General features: G+C 40.9%; 1 protein-coding gene across 2 annotated transcripts; it reads left to right on the top strand.

Moving 5' to 3' along the window:
* The first annotated feature begins 1,378 nt into the window (after positions 1-1,378).
* On the top strand, positions 1,379-27,401 carry KDSR (3-ketodihydrosphingosine reductase). Of its 2 annotated transcripts, none has more exons than XM_051612784.1 (10): positions 1,379-1,719; positions 10,798-10,887; positions 11,984-12,040; positions 15,688-15,753; positions 15,904-15,999; positions 17,112-17,303; positions 19,002-19,085; positions 21,710-21,793; positions 23,631-23,732; positions 24,064-27,401. In XM_051612784.1, exons 1-10 carry the CDS (start codon positions 1,612-1,614, stop codon positions 24,181-24,183), a joined length of 999 nt encoding a protein of 332 aa, XP_051468744.1. In that variant the 5' UTR covers positions 1,379-1,611; the 3' UTR covers positions 24,184-27,401. The 2 variants fall into 2 exon arrangements, with proteins under 2 accessions (XP_051468744.1, XP_051468745.1); XM_051612785.1 differs by lacking the exon at positions 1,379-1,719 and adding an exon at positions 2,266-2,389.
* The last annotated feature ends 439 nt before the right edge of the window (positions 27,402-27,840 follow it).

A 27,840-nucleotide genomic window follows, 5' to 3' on the forward strand; every position in this document is an offset into this window, starting at 1 on the left:
ACTGCAGCCACCACAAACCAGAGGAGCTCAACTGTTTGGAAACCCATGTCTCGCGGAATCTACCTCTGGTTTTACTGGAGGTGATGATGTAAAATAGGTTTCAAAACCCACCCATGATAAAGTCATTTAATTACCCTTCATGAAACATCCATGTTTTCTATGTCACTGTCCCATGATGCTTCCCATGCAAGGGAGCACTCCCTGCACTTGTCTCTTTCCGAGTGCATGTCCCTGGGATGGTCTGACACATCTCTGACATTTTAATCGCATCCGCCGGTACCCCCAGGCAACATATTAAAACCTTGGGATTCAAACAGGTGCCTAGTAGTCAAGACATCTTTGTAAGCAGATAAGGAAGCCCGGATAAGTGCTTAACATTGTCATACTTCACCAATGACGGGGTTTGCTCGGGTTGTTGGTTTTTTTTTTTTCATTTCCCCCACAAACCAGCACTTGTCACCCCACGGAAGGGGCGGCTTGGGTGGGAAGGGACCCCACGGATCGCCCAGCTCCGACCCCAGGGACACGTCCCAGCAGGCTGCTCAGAGCCCCCTCCAGCCTGCCCTGGGACACTTCCAGGGACGGGGCAGCCACCTGTGCCGCCGTCCCACCACCCGCACCCTGAAGAATGCATTCCTCAGGTCTCACCGAGCTCTAGCCCCGTGAGGTTTAAAGCCATTCTCTCACCGCACGACCCCGCAGGATGTCACCCCCCAGCCGCCCCGCAGCCCCGTCGGGCCCTGGAAGGCCGCCACCCGGTCTCCCCCCCCGCAGCCTTCCCTCCCGCCAGCCCGAGCCGCCCCGCTTCTCCCGACACCTCCACAAGGGGCCGAGCTCTCCTCCCCGAAGCTCTTCGACCGCCTCCTCCCCGGAGAAGCCTTCCCGAGCCCCGGCAGCCGGGCTGGCGGGGCAGCCGGCCCCTCAGCTCCCAGCCGGCCGCGGGCTGCCAGCGCTCCCCGCCGCCCACCCCCCGCCGCACGGCCCCGCACGGACCCTCCTTTCGGCGGGAAGCGTCTCCCGCCCCGTGCGGCGGCTCCGGGACCCCGCGGGGCGCCGAGCGCAGCGCTCCCGCCTCGCCCCCAGGGGGCGACCTCCCGGCGGCCGCCGCCGCCCTCCCCCCCGACCCGGGGAAGGAGCCTCTTTTCCCTGCCGCCCTTCGACTCCAACGCCGGCCCGCGAAGCGGCCGCCGGGCACCAATCCGCCAGCACCGCCCCGCCCCTCGGCCAATCGGCGGGCACGCTTCCCCGCCCTTCGGCCAATCCGAGGGCGCGGACCCTCCCCCCCCCACCCCCCCCTCCCCGCCTACGGCAGCCAATCAGGTGGCAGCGTGGCGACCCCGCTCCCCTCCTCCCGGCGGGGCCCTTGGCGGCGCCTTCCCCCTCCCGCCGGTCGCCGCGGCGGAGGCGGGCGCGCCCGGGGACACCTGCCCTGCCGCCTTCCCCTGCCCGCCTTCCCTTCCCGCCCTGCCGCCGTCCCCTGCCGCCCGCCCTCGGCCCCCATCCCTTCCGCTCGTCCTCTGTGCAGCCGCCGCCGCCGCCGGGCCGGGCCGGGTGGGGCCGGGCCTTGCCCCTCGCTCGCCGCGACCCCGTTCCGCCGGCGCAGCCCGAGCCATGCTGCTCTTGGCGGCCGCCTTCCTCGTGGCCTTCGTCCTCCTCCTCTACATGGTGTCGCCGCTCATCAGCCCCAAGTCGCTCAAGCTGCCCGGCGCGCACGTCGTGGTGAGTGAGCGAGCGAGCGAGCGAGGCGGGGAGTCCCGCCGCTGCCTCCCTCTGCCCCGGGACGGCGGCGGGCTCTGCGGCCAGGGGAGGCCGCTGCCCCCCGGGTGGGCGCGCAGGGCTGCGGGAGGGACGGCGGCCTTAGGCCCCGGGCGGCCGGCGGGGAGAGCCCGTCGGTGTCGGGGCCCGGGGGGGGCCGTGGCGGGGCGGGCAGCGCCTCTGGGCCGGTGTTCGGCGGCAGCGGCGGGGGCTGGTGGCGAGGGCCGGCTCTGGGGAGGGGGAGCGTGCGGGCTGCCCCGGCGCCGGTTGGCGAGGAATCCTGGCCGGGGGCTGCAGCACCCCCAGCTGCCAGCACGCGGTGGCCACAAGTCCGGGTGGTAAGAAAATGACCCGTGTTGGCGGCTCGGGCAGCCGCTCTCGGTCTCGGGTGGCTTAGGGCGATCACCTGAGTCCCCAGGAATGCGAGCCGCCTTCAGCCCGAACGATGACTTTTTGCGACATGTCCTTTTGTTACCGGTTGCCTCGAGTTTTGTTTTCTTTCAGCATCTCCCAAGGTATTTAAGGGGCATGTGCGCTCAGTGAGCAAAAGGCAGAATCCGTGGTTTCCATGCTCTAAACAAACACGTCAGAGCTGAGGAAGTGGGAGGACTAATATAAAGGAAGCGATCAGATGGTACTCATCAACCTTTTCGCCATTAAGTACATAGATGTTGATGTCCATGAGCCATGTTTTGACAGTCTGTAGGCAAGATGGTAGAAATAAGTCTTTAGAAGGAAGCCTTCGGAAGAACATGCTGTTGAAACAGTTCATGAATTAAGTACATCGCTAATAGTTGTGTGTGTGTGTCTGTGTTGTTTGGGGGTGGAGGAAGGGGAACAGTACCCAGGTACTTACCGGTGGATCACAAAATAGGGAATTTGGATGCATCAGAGCAAATGAGTTAAACAGTTCAAAGAACTGGGGTCCTGGAATCCTTTTTAAATTTTAGAATCCTAAGTCCCTTTAACTGAAGTTTAAATCCCTAAGTTGTGTTTTCTACAGAGAAGCTGTAGTTTGGTTTGAAGGGGGTGAGTAACGCTTGCAGATGCTCTTTATTACAGTGGGAGTTCGGGATAATCCACATGTTAGACCTTTTACATGCAGGTAAATTTTCAGCTACTCTGAGTTGTTTGTTTGTTTGTTTGGGTTTTTGTTTGTTTGTTTTGTTTTTGAGGTCTATATGATGCCTTTTTGTTCTGGGGTTATTATTATTGGAGCTCCTCTTTGGAGGATGGAGCTGTCCTCAGAGCAATTTAGATCTCTCCAAGTTGCAACAGTATTCCCAATTTGCTTTATGCAATAGCTGTTACTTGGGTGCTGTAACTGGCTTTACAGCATCATATGCTGTGCGAGGTGTGTTTGAACTTGCATTAAGGTTCTCTGCTTGTGGCTCTTCCCACAGAAATAATGCTTGTTAATGAGTTACACTTCAGTAAGATTTTAGGAACCCTTCAATACCGTGTAAAAGCAAAGGTGAAGCAGATTTAAGATCTGTCTGTGATGTTTCTGCAGAAGTAGAATGGCAAACAATAAAACGCTTAATGGATTTTATTTTTTAAAAATGCTGGTTTATTTTTGGTTTTGTATTCTATTTTGATTATCTCAAGTTGTGTCTGTTCTTTATGTGATTAAACTCTTGAAAAGGTATTGGTGCTGGTTCTTCTAATCCGAACAGTTCATTTCTAAAAGTTCATACTGAAAATGATGAGAGTAGTCTTGTTGGAGAAACCTCCCTGTATTAACTGCTGCTGCTGCTGACATTAGCAGTTTAAGCTCAGTTTTATACTGGTGGAAGCCTCAAAAAGAATTTTCCTGCAAGTCATAAAATCAGAAATCCAGCTGGAGAAATCACTGTATTAATCTATTAATGGAGGAAAAGGCTGTAAATATATTTAACTCGATGATACAAACAAACATCTACTGGTAAACGATTTTATTTGTGTTACCACTGGCAGAACACTGCTTGTTTTATTTTGACTTATGCTCTTAAAGTATTCATGCTAAGGGATTACAGAGCAATTGTTTCAGAGTTCACTGTGTCTTAGATATGTATATGCTGTTAATAGCACTGGACAGCTGTACATTTGAATTTCAAATGTTCTAGCATAATGCATAAGGAAAAATATTGGATGATTGTACGGTAAATCAGAAATTTAATTCAGGGAGGCATTCCACATTGGGTGTGTAAAGTGAATTCTTAGGTGATTCTCCCGCTCTGCTCTGGTGAGACCCCACCTGGAGTACTGTGTACAGTTCTGGAGCCCTCAGCATAAGAAAGACTTGGAGCTGTTGGAGAGGGTCCAGAGAAGGGCCACCAAGATGATCAAAAGGCTGGAGCACCTCTGCTATGAAGACTGGCTGAGAGAGTTGGGGCTGTTCAGCCTGGAGATGAGAAGACTCCAGGGAGACCTTCTTGTCACCTTTCAGTACCTGAAGGGGCTACAGAAAAGCTGAGGAGGGACTTTTCACCAGAGAGGGCAGTGATGGTAGGACAAGGCATAATGATTCTAAACTGAAAGAGGAGAGATTTAGGTAAGACATCAGGAGGAAATTCTTCACTCTGAGGGTAGTAAGGTGCTGGAACAGGTTACCTAGGGAGGTTGTGGATGCCCCCTCCCTGGAGGTGTTTAAGGCCAGGTGGGATGAGGCTTTGTGCAGCTTGATCTAGTGTGGGGTGTCCCTACTCATAGCAGTGAGGTTAGAACCTGATAATCTTTAAGATTCCTTCAACCTTAACCATTCTATGGTCTTCTACTGGGAGTAAGAGTTCTCTGCTGCTGAAATGACTGAGGGACTTGTGAAAATATTTAAGGACCATAACACTATGTAAGGACTACACTGATGTCTTCTCACAGAAAAAGACCAAAATCTGTTTAATACGTGCCTTGTTGGAGCAGAATGCAACACAAACTTCAGATATTAGGGCAAAAGCAGCCTTCTGTAAATTTCATGAGTGATGTTTAGAAGCTATCCTTGCTGAAGTACCAACGCTAACCTTCCCCTTCTTGTTTCAGCCTTAATCTTTCTAAAGCCAAGTTTAAATGTCTGTGAAAAAAAACAAACCCTGAGATCTTGGTAATATGAATGCAGTTTATCAAAGTTGGTAGACTACCAATGGCAGGAAATGTAAAGATGCTCTCTGCTTGGGACTGTCTCCCATTGAGATTGAAAAGGGCCTTTTGCTTGGACATAGTTCAGGATCATCCTGCCAAATCCACATGCATAAGGACCACCTCTAGTTTAGAGGTAGTTTCACCACTTATTTACATATCCCAACATGATAACTGTGGTCAACTTTAAGGACAGCCAATCTTGGTGTCTCAGCATCATAGCTCTTGTGTTGGGAGTGATAGGATCTGTGGCTTGGATGTATCCAAATAGTTTGACAAGAGAGATTTTGAGCCTAGTCAGGCATACTAACCGCTTAGAGCAGATTACAGGGATGTTCTGTTCCCGTGGAACTAAGTACCTTCTGTCAGAGCACTGTCTAAAAGCATGAAGCTGGCTTGCATCTGGTGCTAGGTCACAGTCAATAAACCATATCAGTCAAGTCTTGATTTTGGTCATTCCCCATCACAGTTCTCTTAATTCGGAACTGGACTGCCTCATCAGGTAAAGTGTATTTCCAGTGTCTCAAATTTGAAAGTCAAACATATAAATTCTCTGTACCTCACCCCATTTCCATTTATCAAGGGGGAAATAAACCCTATGCTCCTTAGAAGCTGTGCCAGGGGAGGTCTAGAGTGGATATTAGAAAGCACTGCTTTACCAAAAGAATGGTTGGACAGTGGAACAGGCTGCCCAGGGAAGTGGTAGAGTCACCTTCCCTTGAAGTATTTAAAATAAATGTAGATATAGTGCGTAGTGACATGATTTAAGCACTGAATGGGTAAATTAGGTTATGATAGGGGGGTTTAGGTTATGGTTGGATTTGATGATCTTCAGGGTCCCTTCCAACCAGGATGATTCTATCATTCTATGAAGATGAACTCTGTTATCAAGGATCATAGCTTGAGAAGTTGGAGCTAGACCCTTTTTTGAATGGCTAATTTGGTACCTGGTGTTCTCAAACACAGAAGCAGCTCAGTTACACTTCTCGAGGGCTGGTGGTATTGCATTCCGAACATCTGAATTCATACTAGGATTTCATTGTCCCTTCCTGTCCAGAAATTACTCTGCGTTTGAAATTGCTGTGACCAGATTTTTATTTTTGCTAACCTCTCTGATGCTGGGTTACACTGAAATTTAGAAATCAGTGGGATTTAGGGATCAGTGGCAATTCAGATGTTTAGAGCTAATGAAATGCAGTAGCACTGTAGAATTATTGTTCACAAGGGTAAGTCAGTTTTCAGTAGTGTTAGGGTTTGTTTTTTCTGTTATATTGGCATTTGTGGTGCATGTTCCTGAAAGATGCATTTATTATTTACAGGCTTCCACATAGTGGTAACAGCCTCCCACCTAAACACTAAAGTTCCTGCTAACCGAGATTGTCTTCTGTCACCGATCTATCTGACATGAGCCCTATCCAGTGCTCTTGGGTGTGACTGTGAATAAAAACTTCCTTTTTCCATTTCTTGTCTGACTTCAGACCTTGTCTTTCTGCAGTGTGTTAGTGTTGTCTGAAAAGCCGGAGTTTGAGTGCCAGTACCTTCATCTTCAAATAATTCCTCAAGCGCTGGTGCAGTTGACCTGTTAAATGTTGTTGACCATGATACTCAGCAGTTTGTGCAGGTAGTAATGAGCTGTCTCCCAGGGCTGTGCCAAAAATGGGAATTGGAGCAGTCTCCCAAGCACATTGATTAGTTTGTGTGCTGTTATACCTGCTGCTGTTGAAAATACGTAGAAGCAGCTCACAAATGCTGTGCAATGAGGTCTGCCTGAATGTATCAAACAGAGTCTTTTAATGTTTTCAGAGATGTATTGAAATCTTTGCAAGCTATTTTGCAAATACACCTAAATTCTTAACTTCTTTCCATAATAAAGCATTAAATCAATTCTGGGGTTCTTCTAAAGTCCCAAATCGTTAACTAACACTTGCACTCTTAGGGACTCTGTTAACTTTGAAAGCAGTATCCTTGGTTCAGAACACTACAGACCAGGTTTCACATTTCTAGAACAGGACATGGATCTTGGAGCCTTCCCCAAAGGTTAGGGTAGTCTGAAGCTGATCTGCAGTAGCTACCTCTAATAATAGAGGAAGCCTAAAGAGCTGAAATCAGTCTTTGTGAATGTTATGGCCATTCTTGGCCTATTTGTGACTGCAGACAGAAACTGTAAAAGTCAGAAACCCTGGACCATATTGTATGTCTTTGTTTGCTGGGATTATTTGACTTGCACTGTGTTATTTTCAAAGGTTAGTGATAAAATGCTCATATGAAAGAAGAGTTTAATGACTCATGGGAATGTTCTTTTGACTTGACTGACTTTACTGGCTCCAGGAGTGGGAAGAAATTTAAGGATAATGCATCTCTGAAAACAAAACTGAAGTGTTGGCAGATGAGGAGACAACACAAGGCTTTTGATAGGGTGTGTAGTTAGATTTTGGGAATCTTTGTTCTTCCACTAATGAGTTCAGTGCCTTCATTTTCTTGTACTTAAAATGGTGATGGTAACTTGATTTCTCTGGAGTCTTTTGAAAGGTTTTGATAAGGAAAAAAATTACCATTTCCAGAGCAATCTGAATCACTTATTTTTCCAATTATTAAGAAATCTGTATTTCAGAACTAATTTCATTAGCAGAATATTATTACAATAATTACTTCTAGCCTTTTTGTTCCAGCATTTTCTCAATTACAGCCTCTTAATCATAGAATAGTTTGGGTTCGAAGGGACCTTAAAGATCATCTAGTTCTAATTGCCCTGTCATGGGCAGGGACACCTCCCACTAGATCAGGTTGGTCAGAGCTCCACTTAACCTGGCCTTGAACACTTCTAGGCATGGGGCTTCCACAACTTCCCTGGGTGACCTGTTCCAGTATCTTACACTGAAGAATTTCTTCCTAATGTCTAATTTAAATCTACCCTCTTCCAGCCATAGCCATTACCCCTTGTCCTGTCATTACTAGTGGAGTCCCTCAGGGGTCGGTACTGGGACCGGTGTTGTTCAACATCTTCATCAACGACCTGGATGAGGGTACAGAATGTACCCTCAGCAAGTTTGCTGATGACACCAAGCTGGGAGGAGTGGCTGACACACCAGAAGGCTGTGCTGCCATTCAGAGAGACTTAGACAGGCTGGAGAGTTGGGCGGGGAGAAACATGATGAAATTCAACAAGGGGAAGTGTAGAGTTTTGCATTTGGGGAAGAACAACACGATGTCCCAGTATAGGTTGGGGGCTGACCTGCTGGAGAGTAGTGTAGGTGAAAGAGACCTGGGGGTCCTGGTAGACAGGAGGATGACCATGAGCCAGCAATGTGCCCTTGTGGCCAAGAAGGCCAATGGCATCCTGGGGTGCATTAGAAAGGGTGTGGTTAGTAGGTCAAGAGAGGTTCTCCTCCCCCTCTATTCTGCATTGGTGAGGCCGCATCTGGAGTATTGTGTCCAGTTCTGGGCCCCTCAGTTCAAGAAGGACAGGGAACTGCTGGAAAGAGTCCAGCGCAGAGCCACAAAGATGATTAAGGGAGTGGAACATCTCCCTGATGAGGAAAGGTTGAGGGAGCTGGGTCTCTTTAGCTTGGAGAAGAGGAGGCTGAGGGGTGACCTCATCAATGTTTACAAATATGTAAGGGGTGAGTGTCAGGGAGATGGAGTTAGGCTCTTCTCAGTGATGACCAGTGATAGGACAAGGGGTAATGGGTGTAAATTGGAGCATAGGAGGTTCAAGGTGAATATCCGAAAAAATTTTTTTACTGTAAGAGTGACAGAGCACTGGAACAGGCTGCCCAGGGAGGTTGTGGAGTCTCCTTCACTGGAGACATTCAAAACCCACCTGGATGCGTTCCTATGTGATGTACTCTAGGTGACCCTGCTCTGGCAGGGGGGGTTGGACTAGATGATCTTTCGAGGTCCCTTCCAACCCCTATGATTCTATGATTACACACGCTTGTAAAAAGTCCCTCCCTGTAGCCCCTTCAGGTACTGGAAGGCCACTATAAGGTCCCCCTGGATCCTTCTCATCTCCAGGCTCAACAACCCCAACTCTCTCAGCCTGTCTTCATAGGAGAGGTGCTCCAGCCCTCTGGTCAACTTTGTATCCCTCCTCTGGACTTGCTCCAACAGCTCCATGTCCTTCTTGTGTTGGGGGCTCCAGAACTGGGTGCAGTACTCCAGGTAGGATCTCATGAGAGAGGAGTAGAGGGGCAGAATCATCCTCCCTCGACCTGCTGGCCACACTTCTTTTGATGCAGCTAGGACATGGTTGGCTTTCTGGGCTGCAAGCATGCATTGCCAGCTCTTGTTGAGCTTCTCATCAACCAACACCCTGAAGTCCTTCTCCTCGTGTATGTTCTCAGTCCATTCTCCCCTCAGCCTGTATTTGTGGTTGGGATTGCCCCTGACTCAGATGCAGGACCTTGCACTTGGCCTTGTTGAACTCCATGAGGTTGGCATGGGCCCATCACTCAAGCCTGTTAGGGTCCCTCTGGATGGCATCGCTTCTTTCCAGTGTGTAGACCACACAGCTTGGTGTCATCAGCAGACTGGCTGAGACTGCACTCAGTTCCAGTGTCCATGTTGCCACAAAGATGATGAAAAGCACTGACCAGGACTGACCGTTGAGGAATGCCACTTGTCACTGGTCTTCATTTGAACATTGAGCTGTTGACCACAACTTTGAGCCACTCCTTATCCACTGAGTGGTCCATCCATCAAATCTTTACAGTTCAGAGACCACGATGTCCTGCGTGACAGCATTGAATGCTTTGCATGAGTCCAGGTAGATGACATCAGTTGCTCTTCTATTATTCACCAATGCTATGAAGTAATTGTAAAAGGTCACCAAATTTGTCACGGGCATGATTTGTCCTTGGTGAAGCCATGCTGATTGCCACCAACACCTCCACATTTTCCATCTGCCTTAGCAGAGCCTTCAGGAGGATCTGCTCCCTGATCTTACCAGGCACAGAAGTGAGGCTGACTGGCCTGTACTTCCCCAGGTCTTCCTTTTTTTCCCCTTTTTGAAAATGGAGGTTATGTTCCACTTTCTCCACTTAGTGGGAATCACCAGACTGCTATGACTTTAAATATGATTGCAAGCAGCTTTGCAGCATCATCCGCCAGTTTCCTCAGGAGCCATGGATAGATCTTGTCAGTTCCATGGACTGGTGCACTTTCATGTTCTTTAGATGGTCTTGGACCTGCTCTTCTCCTACAATGGGCAGATCTTTCTTCTTACAGTCCCTGCATTTGCCTTCACCTTCTGCAATTTGGGCTGTGTGGCTAGAACCCTTGCTGGTGAAGACTGAGGCAAAAAAGTAATTGACTACTTCAGCCTTCTCTAGGTTCCACATGACCGGGTCTCATGTTTCCTTCTGGAGAGGGCCCACAATGTGGCCCTTCCTTTTATCACTGATGTACCTCTAGATGCTTTTCTTGTTACTCTCAGTGTCCCTGGCCAGATTTTTTTAATAGGAAAAAAGATATTTTATGTTTATGTGGTGTTATCTTCAGCAGGCAATCTAAAATTGTTAATTCCAGAAACAATATCTATGGTGACCAAGTATGGAGGGCCAGTATGTAATTGTATTATTGTGGCTAACTCTAATAATGATTTCAAACTCTTACCTACTTCTGCTTTTAGAAATAACATTCAGAATGTGGGAGTGGGTCTGAGTGTGCCTGATTTGTAAAAAATGACCAAAAACCACCGAGGTTAAACTGGTTTTGGGGTAGGAAAAAAACGCTCATCAGTCTATTGGCATCTTACTTTTCATTCATACTGAGTAAGTAAACTAACGTTAGTGTACCTTCTTTATTCATACTATATTGGGTGATATTTTAACCTTAGTAAATTTTTATAATTTTAATTTGATTTAACTTGAACTGTATGGGAAGACGGATGAGAACAGTGGACTAACACTTCCATTTTAAAATAACTTTTAGGTAACTGGAGGCTCCAGTGGAATTGGAAAATGTATTGCTATTGAATGTTATAAGCAAGGTGCTTTCATAACACTGATTGCAAGGGACGAGGTAAGTTGTGTGTTTATTTTTACTAGCTAAACTGTCCATATAGGTGGGGGATAATTTTGAAATTAATAATTTTTCATATTTTCTTCAGCATATATTTTAGGGGGATCCTAAGCATTTCAAATTGTTGCATTTGAATAGCAGAGGTGTCTGCCTTTTAAAGGAGTGTACCCCAACATGGATTTGTTAGTAGCTTGCCTTAAAATTCTGCCAGTACTATCATGACACTTATTATTTCACTGTCTAGATCTGTGGCAGAGAACAAAAGCAGGAAAAATCCTGTATTCTTTAAAACTGAAAAATTTCCGTACAGTAAGTGACAACTGGGGGATTAAAGACAATCCCCAGAATATTTTGATGTCTAATCAGCATTACATCATACTTTTTACTAGTGAAAAACTGTTCATCAAGACAGCTTTGGAGGAGAGCTGCATTGGTTTTATTTGAGTAAGACATATTCAGAATTTAGTTGGAATGACTCTGTTTTCATAGTGGGTTGTTATTTTATTTGTAGAGAAAAAAACCCTACATATTCAGGAAATGAAAGTAGTTAACTTTTTCGGGGGGCCTGAGTCGCAGCTGGTTTTGGTAACTTACACTTGAGAACTTACTTTGCATAACCTTGAATGCAGCCAGAACTAGCACTTTTTTTTTTTTTCCTGGAAAGGAGCATGACAATTTGAATTTACCAAATTTTAGTTTAATTTTATGATCATTTCGTTACAGTGATTGCTCCTCAGAATAATTTCTGTAGTATTACAAAAATATAAAATAGAAACCTCTGCCAAAATGCAGGAGAAAAATTAATACCTACAGTCTCTTAAGTGCTTTGTGTACTTGTATGAAACAAAAGCATGACATCTACTACGGAAGTTAGTACTGGCTTTAGAAGATGAAGTAAAAAACAGATAAGCAAGTTTTCATAGCTTGATGGGTTTCATGTTTTCATCATATATTCATGAACTTGTAAAATTACAATTGTGAAGTGTTATAACTAGTTGAAGATACCTTTTCTGGGTTTTAGGGCATGTTTTTAAGCCTTACTAAAGACTAACTACTCTGAGCTGCAGTGCTTTAGCTGTTCTTTTATCCATTTCAGAACAAGCTGTTGCAGACAAAGAAGGAAATAGAAAAGTATTCAGTTAATGACAAGCAGGTAAGATCACTGATAACAGTAGCTATTGTGGTTGTGTGTATTGTTTAAGTTAGTCTCTGCAACATACTTCATTAGTCATGTTTAACTGTTCAACAAAAGAGTGAGAACTCGGTATTTGAATTAAAAGATACCAATCTGCTTACCTGAGATGTTCTGAACTCTGCTACATTTGATGTTGTCTAGCTAGTGCATTAGCCTGCTGCTTTTCAAAAAAGATTGATGTCTTCAGCTGTAGGTGTGATATGCTTTCTGGGATAGCTGCAATTTACTGTCCATCAATAAGCATTTGTATTCTTAAAGATGGAGTAGAAGAGCCAGATTTTTTTCAAATCTTTTTTTGCAATTCATAGATGCAATGATTGTCTTGGGAAATAAGTTCAGATAGTTGTTGAAATTCTCAGACTTCTAAACCCTGAAGGTTTTTTGGTAATTAGATAGTGCCCTCATGCATAAAGGCACTCTTTTAGAGCTTCTGGAGGTACTAACTTAGAATAGGGAAGCTTGCTATGTTCAAAATATACACCTTCAAGATGAAATGCTAAAATCAGTTTTTCACAGACTAATAATCAAGGGGAGAGGGGAAACAGTATTGAGGCAGTTAACATCTTTGACTTCTCCTTTCTTGTGTTCCTGAACTTTTTTGTTACTCTCATAATTACAAATTCAAGCAATGTATTTGTCTGTGAAAAGGGATTTGAGTTGATAAATCAGATATTCTGTTGAAAAGAAGCAGTGGAAAAAGCCAGATACGTGGAGGCAATAATGTCAGTACTAGCTGATACAAAATTTTCTTAAGACTTCCATTTATTAGTTAAGATTTTCACTTAGCTTACTTATGTATTTGTCAAATGGCTCAAGCTGATTTTTTTTTATCTGTGCATGCTGCAGATCAACTTTATTTGAAAAACTAAGCCATTTGAGGTCAGGAGAAACTGTATTTTGCCCATAAAGAAAAAATAATCCAAATAACCATTTTCTTTTAGCTGCTCTAGTAGTTTCCCAGGCTTAGCATTAAAGTTAATCCCTTGTCAAACACTGTGTCAGGATGTTCTTGTTAAAATCTGTCCAAGCTTGATAGATGCAGACTTCTAAAAAGGCTATTACTTGGTGCATGTTCATGAGAGCTTCAGTTAAAATTGCTGGAAGTGCCTTCAAGGTTGAGTAAGCTCCAGTGAGGGCTGAACAGGACTGCTGTTGCAGAAGCAGCTGTAGACTTGCAGCCAGGTGAAGCAGAGGCAGTGACAGGTCATTTGGCTCTTCTGTAGCTGTTTTTGGGTTGTAGACAAGGTCACAGGGAAGCCCACCTGGTCTTAATGCAAAGAACAGAACTGGAAAAAGCAGAGAGTCGAAGGCAGAGCTCACACTGGAACTGCAGATCAGAAGCTGGGAATTGAAGGTAGCTGAACCAAGAGAAGTTGTATAAAAGGATTACTGAAAGTGTAAGTGCTGAAAGAAGATGCTGTCTCATCTGGATTATGTACACAGAGAGACTTAGATTTACTAGATATCAGGCGAAGAAATAGCCAGGAAAGATGATTTTTTACGTGAGCATTTGCTGTCACTGTTTAGCTCTTGTTTATCTCTTGGATATATACATGAAACCAGGTTGTTAGGGTCTGGCATCTATATACATTTTAGCATTCAACTTGGCAAATGTTCTTTTAAAGATGTTTGCATGCAATTTATTCAGAGTGCTGACAGTGCAGCCTTTATGGGTATAGGTGTGCAATGGAACAAAACCCTTGGGGTTTTTGCAGTATTTTTTAAGCCCTTTCCTAACACCTAATATTCCCAGTTGCTTCACTGGGAGTTGAATTGATCTTTTATTGTGAAGGCTTTGTTAATGATCCAACACCATACAGTATTTCAAACAAAAGGTGAGGAATAGAACTGAGGATACTAGACTGTTTCTAGCAGCATATTCTGTGTCCTAGGTGTGGATCTGTAGTACATGCTTTGGAGTGAAGGGTAATTGGTATATTTTAGTAGAAGGAATGTATGATAATGGAAGCAAAGAGGTGAATTGTATCATGTGATAGTAGTCAATAAAAGCTGTAGTATTTCTCGAGTGTGTTGTTCACAGTGTGAATATCTAATTATGCAATCTGATGTATTAACCAATTGTTCCAATTTTGATAGAGAACTGTGATTTTTAAGCTCCTCACTGATCTTGCAAAGACATCCAGATAATAAATCAATGTCATTTTTGTTCAACTGCTACTTTGTTCTTGAACATAAATATTTCCAAAATGTAATAAAAGCCTTAAAGGGAGATACATGCAAATCTGCCAATAACTTACACCACAAGTTTACTCTGATGTCCAACTACACACAATGCCGGGAGGCAGGAAAGCCAAGCTGCTGTACAGGAATGGCAAGCAGATTCTGTTTATGCAGCTAAGAAGTGTTGCAGAGGCAGAACTGACAACTGACAGGAAGGATAGGAATTGGAACACCAATACAGGAGTCTCTCCTTTTATTGCAAGATGAGATTGCTTTTCCTTTCAACAAGATTAATTGCCCTGGAGCTATGCTGGTTGCTCAGCAGAGAGGGTAGCTCATGTCAATACCTGCCCAAGCAGGAGTTGGTGGCGATCTTACAGTTTGTAAGTGGTAACCCAAAGGCAGTGCTGCCTTTGGCTAGAACTTGATTTGAAGGTGCTTCAAAGTGTAGATTCTGAGATAATTTTGCTGAAAGTAATTTGTGATTTTAAGTAAAACAGGGCCCTACTTTTAGCTGCAATGAAGCTTAGATATCACTGACATCTGTTTTTTGTTGTTCTGTCCTGCCTCTGCTCCCCCAAACCTCCCACCCCAGGCCAATGCTTATTTTAATTTTTCTGTATCTTTCAAGCTAAACCCCATAATCTCTAGTGTCCAGACAAGGAGTAAACATACGCACATTACTTCACTTTTTAGGCATTTATGACACTGTGCAGCTAGTCAGTTTCTCATATAATTTTTATTTTATTTTTTTCCTTCACATGTCCCAAATAAACAGTATGCAACTAAGTTTATTACTGATATTAAAATAAAAAATAAATAAATAAAGAGTAGCGTGTATGGCCAGTACCAAAGTTAGCAGGTTTTTAACACTTCATGTTTTTTCGAAGAGTTTTTTTGCAGCCCTGATAGTGCAGTTTCAGAGCAATGCTCTGCAACTGTGACTTTATATGATGTGGAAAAAAAAAGTTTTAAAGATGAGCTTAAGCCACACCAGTGGTTTGACTTGTGTCTAGCACTGATGAAAGTTAAATGTAGCACTGTGGAATTTTGGCAGCCTTAGTTAGAGTAGTTTTTACTAAACTTTATGTAAGTAACTCAAGTAATGGAATGTCTTATTACAGTAAATTGGAAATTATACATTGCACATCTTTATGTATGCTTTGAAGATCCTTAAGTGCTTTTTTGTTCTTAATATAATTTTTGTTGTATGAGAATGTGTATATGCGAGGGGGAGGAGCTCAGAGGGGACAGGGATTTTTTTTCTCCAGTGGGGGAGAAGTGAGAGCTGTCCTGTCAAAAAGAGTTTTTGTTTCCCTGGAAAAGATAGGTCTAGGGGTTTTGTTTCATTTTGAAAGGCTGAGAGTCAACAGTTACTGGACTTAACTGTGTTATAACAACATTGTTTCATTTTCCTTTTCTAGGTCGTTCTGTGTATTTCTGTTGATGTATCTAAAGACTACGAACAGGTGGAGAATGTTCTAAAGCAGGTGAGGAACTAATGGCTTCATCTGTGTATCTTAAGCTTATCTATGTATGATGTATTTCTCATGGAAATAGTTTCTTATAATGATAATGTTCTTTAGCAGGGAAAAAAACAACTTCCTATAATACATATTAACCTCTTTCTCCTCTTCCAGGCTCAGGAGAAGCTGGGGCCAGTTGACATGCTTGTAAATTGTGCAGGAACATCAGTTACAGGAAAATTTGAGGATATTGAAGTTAATTCTTTTGAAGTGAGTGAGCATCCTTTTTTTATTTTATGATGTTTTCTTATTCAACCATTCTAACAATTAGATTGCATTCCTGTGTCTTTGCAGACTTCGTATGAATAGTGGTGCACCTGATTTGTGGTAGCTGTTTGTTGTAGAATTAAAATCTACCTTGAGATTTGTGAGGATTGCCTCTAATTTTTCACCTAACTATCTGTCCATTGATGGGTCAGAACAGTTAATTGTTGCTCGGAGATAAAGTGAGTCTTCAGTATAGCAAAAAGCCTGGCATATATTTTTATTGTTTAATGCACTGTGAAAGGCACTGAATTTCACATGGTCTCAGTTTTTTCTGAAGATTTTTTTTTTATATTAATAACATGTCTAGGAAAAATGTGACTGTTAACAGTGTTCAGCTCTGAGCTGCACAAATTGTTTGCAGCTTGAGTAGCTGCTGCTCTGATGAAAAGACAAAAAAAACCAAACAAACCCCTGTATTTTGGTTACTTTATGCCCACAGCCCTCCAGCCCCCAGTCATCTACAGATAACATTGAATCATCTGAAAATAGGGAATAGATGTGACTTCTATAATAAATTTGAATCGTCCATTCTGTTGCTTTTATAGGCTATCAGTTGTGGTTTAGGTCTTCTAGAGAGTAACATGAAAGACTTGCCCTTATCCTGCCAAAGATTAAAATATCTAAAATGCATAAATACATAGAATTGTTCCTATTTCCTGTTTTAGAAAGCTCTTTAAACTTTCATTTCAGTATGTTTTCATATATCATGTATAAATTGATTGCTTCCTGGACACTGTTTAGGTTAGATTTTCCCTCAAATATTCTCTTTTCCTTGAAGGCCATATGGTTCACAGTATTATCAGTATCCTGGATGCTATTAAGACTTGTAGATAGACTGGATTTCTTTTGGCTTGGAGTGAGATTTTTAGTTATAAAACAGTTTGTGAAGCTGTAGAATAGACAACAATGGTTTCTCTTGCCAGCTGATAGAACTACGGATCTAGTGAACTTCATTGTTAATGCAGACTGAAACAGGGATTTTTTATAAATACTACCAAACAGCTGAAGGATTCTGAATCTGTGGCTCAAATACCATATTCATATCGTTTGTACAGAGATTAATGGCAGTCAATTATCTGGGTAGTGTTTACCCCAGTCGAGCAGTAATCGCTACCATGAAGGAACGAAGAATGGGACGGATTGTGTTTGTATCATCTCAGGCTGGGCAATTAGGCCTGTTTGGTTATACAGCTTATTCTCCAACAAAGTTTGCCCTTCGAGGGTTGGCTGAAGCCCTGCAGATGGAGGTATGTCTGCAATAATTGAAGTATTTTCTATTGTAAACAAAAATACCCCCCTTTTTTTTTTTAACTAGCAGCACAGCACATTTTCATTAAATTGGTTCTCTTTTGCTCTTGTGCAGCCTCGCTGATGTCTATGTGCTGTGTTGGCCCTTTTTTGGCAGCAGCACAATCCTGTTGCTCTGCATGGGGTTGCAGAAACTAAGCTGATTTCAGTTGCCTAAGAAGGAATAGATTGAATCTGTTCCATAGAATTGAAGATGACCGCATGTGCAGACATCTTTTTACTCTTTTATTTTAATTAAAAGGTCTTGGATTTTAAGTCTTTTGAGTAAAAGTATTTTTCAAGGCTCTAAGTGCATACTGATGCTAAAGATGTCCTGAATGCATTAAGGGCAGGCCAGTGATTCCTAACTTGTTTGTGAGGCAATGGTAAGTGGTATGTGAACCATATGAAACAGTAAAACTTGCAAGCTAGAATTTGAGGCTTGTCCACACAAAAAATAATTGTGTTGACAGTGGTTCACCTTTCCAGTTGTTGATATAGATGAGCCTTTTATAGTACTGTGATCTAAGCTTATGCTTAATTCAAGACTAAAAACCAAACATTGTAGTAAGACAGGTAAAAGCTATTTGAAAGTTACTTCCTATTCTTCCATTAAGAACATATATTTTAGTTAAGTGTTTATATATTAGGTGTCTGTGTTTGGTTCTAGACCCTTGCATGGTCCCTGTTGTTACCCTGATCAAGGCACACAACTACCTTGAACAGAGTAAGAATGGGGGGTAAAACTGCCTCTAATCACTTCTGGCCTGCCAAATAGAACAGTGTGACTGCAGGGTCTTTCTTCAGACTGATGACAGATATTTTTTGAAGACTGAATTATTCAAAACTAAAAGTAAGGTGTTTGTGGACCTGTGATAAACGATATTTCAGTGTTTTCAGTATAGAATGTTGGTGCAGATTTGCAGTGTAGTAGTTTATGAATAGCAGTGCAATAAGTGATGTAATTCTATGACACATGCATACAAATACAAAACTAAATGCAATCCTTGACATGACACCTTCAATTTTTCTTCACACTATCTACTTATTTTTTGTCTCCTTAGATTTTGACCCCTTGCAAGTTTATCCCATGGGTTGAAAAGCCTTGTGACTTGAGTATACCTCTTAAAGAGATCAAATTTGAATTGTAATTTTGTTTGTTTTACTCATACTTGTCCCAGAACAAAAATATAGTATGTTGACATAAACAACAACAAAAAAGCATGCTGATGAGCCTCAGTGAAAGCCTTTTCGGCCTTGTGTTTAGGAATGCTGGCTATTGGTGTTCGGCAATAGTCTTGTCTTATTTTTAAATTGAAATTGGTAAAATTGGGGAGCTAATCTACTTTAATATTCCTCCTAAATGTCTTAAAAGCCGCCTAGATTCATCAAATAATTTATGTCCCAACGCAAAGTTTTTTAATATTTTTGTTGAACAAAACATCACAACCATCTCTAAAGTCTTTGCTGTTTTGCTTTCTCATTTGACAAAGCTCCTGAGTCTTGAAAATGCTGAACATGAGGGTGACTTTACACTTGAAGCAATTTCAATTAATGCTTGTTCTATTTCTTTGATGATACAAGAGAAACTAATGAGGTTGAGGGACATGTAAACTCTCTGTCAGTATTAAGATAACACTTCCTTTTGTAAAATACAGGTAAAACCTTATAATATCTACATAACGGTGGCCTATCCTCCAGATACTGACACACCTGGCTTTGCAGAAGAAAGTAAAACAAAGGTAAACTGTTCTTCAATTATACTGTGATGTTTTTAAAGCTTCACTTTACTTTCACTAGAAATAATAACCCTATTTGGATCTTTGATAATCAGCAGTTGTTCTCATAGATGTGACAGATCAACATAAACCTCAGTTAACTTCAAAGAAGTCTGCAAACTAAACACACTTCATGCATATATGTCATTACACAGCTTTTAATAGTGGCTCTTGTCTAGTATTAAAGTAGGAAGGAAACTCTTGCAGTGTGTTTGTAGTGCAAATGACAGTATCTCTTTTCAGAAGGGTGTGTCAGCAGTAGGTTTTTTTCAGTTGGCTTACCTTGAAAGTGAAAGTTTTGACCTTCAAAAATGTTAGTCTCCTCTCATCATTTCACATGTCCTTCCATGGGAAGTATAATTCCAAGACCTACATTCAGGCCCCCTGTTCAGACTGAAGTCTCAGGTAACCAGAGAAAAATGTGTCTAGTTGTTATTTGCATGCTGTGAACTAGAAACCTCCTATCTAAGCAGATCAGACTTTTCAAGATGCCCCATTATGTATAATAGGAAATTAGGGTTGAACTCCATATTGTCTTTCACCTTTTGTGTAGGAATCAGTAGGGATTGTATAACACACTTCTTACCTCCTCATTTCTTGATGCGGATATGCTCTATTAAATGTGTACTCCTGTGCATCCATATGAAGTGTCAGAATTAAACATCTGCAGATTCTTGTAGAGTTTGCATATTCTCTGGGATTTTTTTTCTTTGTAGTAGCCTTTTTAGGGAAATAGTCACCAGCAAAGTGCACTCTTCATCTTAAGATTTCTCTTGAAAAGAGACTCAGTGAGATTTAACTTATTTGTCAAAAGGTGTATTTCAAGCAAAGACTTACGCTTTGTTTTAGCCTACATGAAGTCTTCAGGTGACTCGCTCCTGTCATGTTAGTACAACTTAAATCTCTGCAATATTGCACTACTATGACAGTTCAGATATTTGCTTATTATTGTTGCATTTATTTAATATTACTCCATTTAGGACATCTGTCTCTGTGGTTTGCACCTCTTCAGGACTAGGCTATTTTCCTTTGTAATCACTGAATTCAGTGAAAGAAAATATCAGGAACTAGGATACAGCTTTTCGTTGTTTAATCATTAAGTTTTGTTTGGTGATGGGGTTTTTTTGATTGGCTGTGGGTTTTTTGAGGTGACTGCTTTACAAATGACAACTGTGCTTTGTCTGGCTGAGTAGCCAGATGAAGTATTCAATGGCTGATTTCTGCCTGTCTTTTTCTCAACCTGTCATTAACTTCTGCTACAGCTCCTGACCACCTGAATTTCCCCCCCTCCCCCGCCCAGTTTCCAGTATTTTAATTCCTGTTGACATCCCTGTGTCTCTGTCAGATTTGGTTGATACTGGCCAGTAAGCTGAAAAGGGCATAGGGGTTATGAAATGGAGATCTGCTGACATAAGCCATATCATTATAGGAAAACATGTAAAAGGTGTTTGTATGTGATTTCTGCTGGCAAAGACACCGATTTCCCCCCAGCCCCTCCTTAAAATACACATAGTTTAGGGAAAAAAAAAAAAACAGAAAGAAAAAAGTTTTCACTGAGCCTTGCCAGTGAATTTGGAATTCAGAATGGTAAAAATATTTGGAAATAGGCCAGTTTCTGTGAAATTTATTTTCTGTAGTACTTTGGATTGATAATGAGAGAAAAACCTGTAGCTGCTCACCTATTCCCTATACTTTTTTTTTTTTACGTATTCATCTTGGAATTAAAGTAGTCCCAGTGTTTGGCTAGGCTTGAATTCTTGAAGTGTTATGAAATACAACTGAATCGGCCATTGCAACAAGTCAACTTGTGACCAAGTACTCTTTCTACCTAATTTAGCACTGTTTTTTCTTCATCAAGAGAACCATTTTAACATTGAGCTTGCTGTGCAGTTAGCTCCATTGTTGTTTTATTTGCTAAAAGGATATGAATGACAGACATGGTTCTGCATACTTCAAAGCATATTTTTGCCATTTGTTTCTGTAACAGACCAGACTTGTTTTGTTTTGGGGGGCTGGGTTTGGGTTGGGTTGGGTTTTTTTTTGTGAAAGAAATTGTGATTGCTAAAATAACTGCCGTAATTGCTTGCTTCTAGTGAGCTAAAGTAGCATCCATGCTCTAAAACACCAAGAAATGAAGTGCAGTGATGCATTTTGGTGTATACCAGGTTGTGGAGTTGTGAGAAAATTTTTAAGAAAAAAGACTATTTCGTGGGATCTTACAATATTTCAGGCTTATCTTCATTTCTGACAAAAAACATAAATGAACTAATACAATTGTTAAGACATAGTTTAAGCATTTTGGTAGCTTCCCATGAAAATAAAATACTTGGAAAAAACACTTTTTAATATTTTATTAGTAATAAATTAAAAAAAAACAATGAAAACTTGGCATTTACCTTCATAAAATTAGACTATTCTATATGAAGGTGCTTTTACCTTTCTTTAATGGATTTTTTTAGGTGACAGTGTGATACCAATTGCTAACGATTGTCATCCATGACAGAAGACCCAAAACAAAAATTTGACCTTCATATATTTCTCTCTTGTGTGTTGATAGTCAAACTTACATTGGTGTTTTTCTACTAAAGCCCTTAGAGACGAAGCTAATTTCTGAAACGTCATCTGTTTGCCAAGCAGAACAAGTCGCCAGAGTTATAGTCAAAGATGCCATTGTAAGTAAATCATCTTTTAAAAGTATGTTCTTTGTTAGAGAAACTAAGTTTGCATGTAATGCTTGTTGTAGACTGTAAGACAATGGCTAAGCTAAATGCAAGATCAGTTTACATGAAGTAGTAATCCTTGCTGGTTAGTTTGAATAAGAAGCATTTTCTTTTTTATTCTTCTTTTGCCCTTGTGCCCACAAATGATTTTATACAATGTCTTGGAACTAAAAAGTATCTGAAATTGCACATCAGACAGAACAAAGTAATACATCAGTATGATGCAATGTCTCAAAGGCAGATTATGGCTGACTTTAAAGCTCTGAACTCTATTGGCTTTTTATGTATCAAATACCATTTGTCTGACCTCAAAAGCTTGTTGGACTGTCTTATTTTTCTTCAAGACAAGTTAGTATAAAAATAATTTTACAATAAATGAAGTCAGTCTAGTCTTGTTGGCTTTTAATGTCTTTTGTGATTTACGAGTGATGAAAGTACATAAAATGCTGCTCTTAGTGGTTCAAGGTGTATTGCTTTTTCTGAGGAATTGTTAATGTTTTGGGCTATAGAATGTTTGCATGCTAATAAAGCACCTTAGAATGGAAACAAACATGACATTTCATGTTCATAAAGCACAGTGATTGAATGCTAAAATTTAAATATTTTGCAGTTCCAAATACTCTTGATCTTCAACATTATTTACATCTACAGCAGGTGTTCAGTTGGGAAGTTTTTACAGTATTTTCACAAATACAGCACATAACCACAAAATTATGTCTGTTTTTGGGGTGGTGAGTTTTAAAAGCAAGTACAGCTTACATTCTGCTTTGGGGCTTAAGGAGAACTAAACTCCTTTCTAATCTTAAGCATCTACTGTTTCCACACCATGCTTTCCATCATTTTGGGTGGTGTATTAGTTCAGACATGGTCTTAACGCACTCAAGCCATCAGCTGAGAGTCTAAAACAGAAATTGAGAGGTAGCTCTGTACTCTAGGAACTCACTGTCCTCTCAGATGTGTGTTGGAAAATAACCAAATCTCATATCCTCTACCATTTTGCATAGATTCACTGCTAACACTGATTCAGGAACACCAGCTTCTTCCTTGACTTCTGCAGTCCACAGGTTTAGTCCTGCAGTGTTTCAGTGTTTTCCAGTCTGCTGGAAACAAATGGGAACAGTTCTGGGAGTCAGAGCTAGAGAGTTGCAGTGTTGCTGATGAGCAGTCAAAAAACAACCTTTTCCTGGCTCCTGTCCTCCCACCAGCTGAATTGCTTAGCAGGCTGTGGGCTGCACGGTGTTGAGGAGGGCAAGTTAAAAGTCCTTGATGCGAATGAAGGAGGACTTGTTACCTAGCATTTGAAATTCACTCCCCCTGCCAAATCTCATGTGATAGCAAACTAATTTTAACAAATGGCAAGCAGTATTCTCCAAATATAGCAGTGGTTGGTGATCTGACAGAGTTAAGGTGTAATTCTATTTTAGAAATATATTTACAGATGAGACCATCATGCATTTTCTCCACCCTTAAGCCTGCTTCAATAAAGCATTTAGAGACTTTCTACCTTGTAAAGAAATCTGCAGTTACTTAGCACACCTCTCTTTAAAGAGAGGTTGGCTTCCTTGTCTGTTTTTAAGTGAATACCTTCTGGAATATTACCTTATAGCACAAAATATTTTTTAATATTTTGAATCTTACTTGGTGTTGCTTTTTTTAACATAGAAATATTTGCTGTTAGTGACATCAGTCAGCTATGTTCATCAAGAATAGCTGTTGAGATAAGACACGTCATGATTTGCCACAATGGGTAAATTACTTTTTTCTTAATTGCTGTTTTCCTTCCATCCAGCAAGGGAACTTTAACAGCTGGGTTGGATCAGATGGTTACATGCTATCAATATTGACAAGTGGAATGTCACCAGTCACTTCTATTACTGAAGGCCTTCAGCAGGTAAGATTTGGGAAAGCCCCACTCTTTCAATTTCTTATTGTTTGTAATACTTCGAAATGTAGAACATTTATACAAATGTTTTTTTCATCAAATTGCTCTTGAGTTTAGGAAACTGAAGTGGTATTTTCAAGCTGAAGCAGCAAGTTGGCTGGAAAGCTAAGATTACTACCCGCTACTCAGTCTTGAACTGTTACATAGTTAAAATGGTTTTCCTGAGTTTGTTTTCTTGAAATTATATAACATACCTGCCTGGAACTTTTTTTATTTCACGAATAAGTCATATGCTGCAATCTGGGATCTTTAATTTAAAGATATTTTTCTCTGTTTCCAGGTTGTTTGCATGGGCATTTTTCGCATCGTTGGCCTGTTTTACCTAGGAAGCTTTGACAGCATAGTTCGTCGCTGCATGATGCAAAGGGAAAAATCTGAAAGTGTAGATAAAACTGAGTAATCTTTACTTTGAATTGAAAGAAGAATTTCAAACGGTCCTGGACAGCTTGCTGCTTAAGTGGGACTCAAGTTTTTTTCCTGAAGGATTTAGACTGGAAGTACTTGCACATGTGGCAGATGAGTCCCTCAAAAGCTATGAAAGAAAACAAAAGTACAACTCCAGAAAATGCCAAACTATGCAAAAGTGTGAATGAGGATTAGATTTGGGGTTTGCTGATTTGAGTTGGAGAGAATTTGAGGAAATTTGAAGTGCTCTGCAGAGTAGAATGTAAAAATGGACTATGTGCAGTAATTCTGGACAAGTGCTTACGTTTTCTCACTCTAAGGCTTATGGACAAAATAAGTACCATAACTGGGCTGAAGTAGATTGAAGTCCCCTGAATAAGTTGGTACCTCTTGCTAATGTTTGGGACTGTTTTTAATTTAGAATGTTAACTTTTCCTTTGGCCCATCTACAGATCCTTCCATCAATGACAGTTTTCCTTATTCTAGCCAACATGCAACTGTGGAAACCTTAAGATGGGAGATACATTTGTATGATCCAAGCTTTCTCAGTCTGGGAGTAATTAAAAAGTATGGTTTAATATATGCATGCTTTCTAAAGGGAGATGAAGAACCCATTCCCACAGAGAAATGCTAGGAGATGTGATCAGGTCTGTAACTCTTCTGGCCTTTGAAGTATGTTGTGAACAAAAGAAATATCAAGCTAGTATCAACTGTGTTGATGATGACTTTCACCACTTTAAGCCATTGAAATAATCTACAATTTTTGCAGGTACTTACTTTTCCTTATCTGCCAGTTTTTGCTCTAGAAAGGAAAGTAGCTTAATGCTACTTTTATGCACATTATTTTTCAAAGCTGCAAATGATGAGCCAAACCAGTAGTTGATGATAGAATCAATTGTAATTAAAATGTTGGGCTCTTCCAGTAGTAGGAATGTAGCTTTTGGGGCGGAGAGGTCGAGAGGGGGAGAGATGTGTGTCAGAATGACATTCCATGCTTAATTTTATCGCTACACGGAAAAACTTTCACATGCCAAGAAATTATTTAAAGTATTCTCCTTCTATACCCCACTTCTAATTTGTTTCATTTACATTATATGAAGCAATGCTGCTCAATAACTACTTCAGGATATGCAGAACCCAGTGGTTGTTTCTAATAAATCTTAAGTTTGACACTGGAAAAGCTTACTACATAACAATGATATTTTAAGGGTGCACTATATATACTGTTCATGTAATGGACCACTATAGCAAGTGCCTTGTGAGCTGCTTTATTTTCAAAAGCTGCATATTTTGTATTTGTTAGCACTGCTGTGTTTGCAATACCATATTTTCCATTTCAATCAGTACTCTAAGTCTAAAATTACTCATAAAACTGGGCACTAATGGACTGTTTTTGTTGTAATATTCTCTACATCTATTTAAGAAGGGGTATTCAATTAAACTGAGATGAACAATAATAAGTGTTTAGCTGGAGAACCTTTAAAAAGTAATTTTAAAGTCTTTTGGTTTTCCCTTTCTGAATTTGGTTGATCACGATTTAAATTTTCTTCACATAGGCTGAACTTGCTTTAATACTTGGTTTGTTTAAAACCTGATTTACAAACATACTTTTGGGGTAGGGTCACATTGGCACTCTCATTTAAAGTGGTTGGGTTTTCATTAGATTGAAAACGATGAGGCATTGCTGAATTCTTCACAAAGCCTATGTTTTAGGTCCTGTCCCTTGATGTTGTTTAGGTATGTGAAGTTGTGCATGCCTATAATATATTACTAATTTTGAGAGTATATTCCTGCATTTTTTAAACAGCTGGGCTTCAGTGCAAAGAAATCTAGTGTGCATATGTGTTTCCTCTGCTGCTTCAAGTAAATGACATAATGGAAAATTTATCGTAGATCCATTGTCAACGCTGCTCTCTTTCTTAAAGCAACATAACATTTCTATTTGGACCCTACTATCTATGTTGATTTCTGATACAAATCAAAGCTTCCTTTGCCCACTTGCAAAAGATACCAAAAATGAGTGAATCAGTTGTGTTGTAGCTTGAAAAAAAATGCTTATGTAAATTACATCAATGCAAGCTTGAAGGTCAGGAATTAAAATCAGTAAGCCTTCGGATACATGAATTTTTGTATCTTCAGCTTGGAATGTTAAGGGGGTTGTGTTTAAGAAACATAATCCAAAAGGTTAGAGCAGATGCAGGACACTACGGCAGCAGGGTCTCTAAAATATTTCAGGTTGGACACCTTAGGTCACGAGTCACACTTTCTTGACTGAAGAGTCCTCCCAATAATGACTGATAAAATTCAGTGCAAGTGTCTGATGGAGGAGTAAGAATACTGGGTGAAAGTTACGGCCCTGATCTATGGAGTCTTATGTTTACACCTAAATTTGCATAGTATTGACAGTAAAACTGTAGGTTGAACCCCTCAGCAATTGTGGAAATTGGAGCAAGGCAAGTTTTTTGAAGGAACAACTAAAGAACAATATTTTAAAATGTTCTAGCTTCTGCTGTTGCAAGTTAATGCAGTTAATTTTAACTGATAATTTTGTCAACTGTTTTATTGTCAAAACAGTAAATTGTCAACTAGAGCAACCTTTGGTGTAATTTTTTTCTTATGCACGTTCCCTGTCTACCAATGTACTCATATTAAGTTCAAATATTAAGTGAAGGAGATGCCTTGTAATCTTGTGGAAAAATGTTCAGCAGCCGAAAAACTATTTTGCCAGTTTAAATGTTACAAAACCTCTGCATTGAAATGTTTTTAGCAGTGTATTAGATCCATGAAGAACTTCAAACAGGCTTTAGTACTTTTTGTCAAACCGTCAATAATTTAATCACTTGTGCCATATCAGGTGATGTCTCTTGTTTTCTTGGTCAATCTTTGATTTAAGCTTTGATAGTCTTTTCCATTCCATATAGTTTCTAATGACTGTCTGCTTATAATAAATCTGTATTTAAACTTTACATATAGTTTACTTCACCAAGGTGTTCATGTGCAATTTAAACAGATTTAATATTTTACTAAGAAAAATATATAGGTAAATAAACTTTATTTGCTGTGAAAAACTCTAGGCACTTTTGAATGGTAAAAAATATCTAGCATTATTTGTAAAAAGAAACTTTGTGCTTATTGCTTCATCATTTTTTGTGCCAGAACTGTAAACTGGTTTTCATATTTTATATTTCTCAAAATAAATGGAGAATCAATAAAGCCTGTAAATTCTAAGTTCTTTGATGGGGTGAAGAGCAATGGATAAATTAATTCACAGGGCTTGGTGGGGTTTTTTTTATTCGTTTGTTTCCTTTTTGTTAAGTCTAGGATTAGTTTAGCGGGATCCTCTTAATTTTGTAGGACAGCAGAGGGGGCAGTGTATCACTCCATGTAGCAGCTTAAGGCAGAGAGGTGTACAGCAGGTGAAGGGATGTAAAGAATTAAACTGAATATTGTGAGCAGATCCAGTGTCATCCATGAAAGTGGGATTAAATTGACAAGATCTGCCTTTATTGCGGGAGGGGCTTGCCAGTATGTAACTAGTGCTTGGGAATCCTGATGAGCCAAGTGATGCTCATTCTTTCTAATGGGAAACAATAGAAATAATAGTTATGGTAGCTGTCTTTCTGTACCACCGCTGAGCATGCAGCTGTATAGA

Source organism: Apus apus, chromosome 2, assembly GCF_020740795.1.
Source record: "Apus apus isolate bApuApu2 chromosome 2, bApuApu2.pri.cur, whole genome shotgun sequence".
NCBI classification, from domain to species: domain Eukaryota; kingdom Metazoa; phylum Chordata; class Aves; order Apodiformes; family Apodidae; genus Apus; species Apus apus.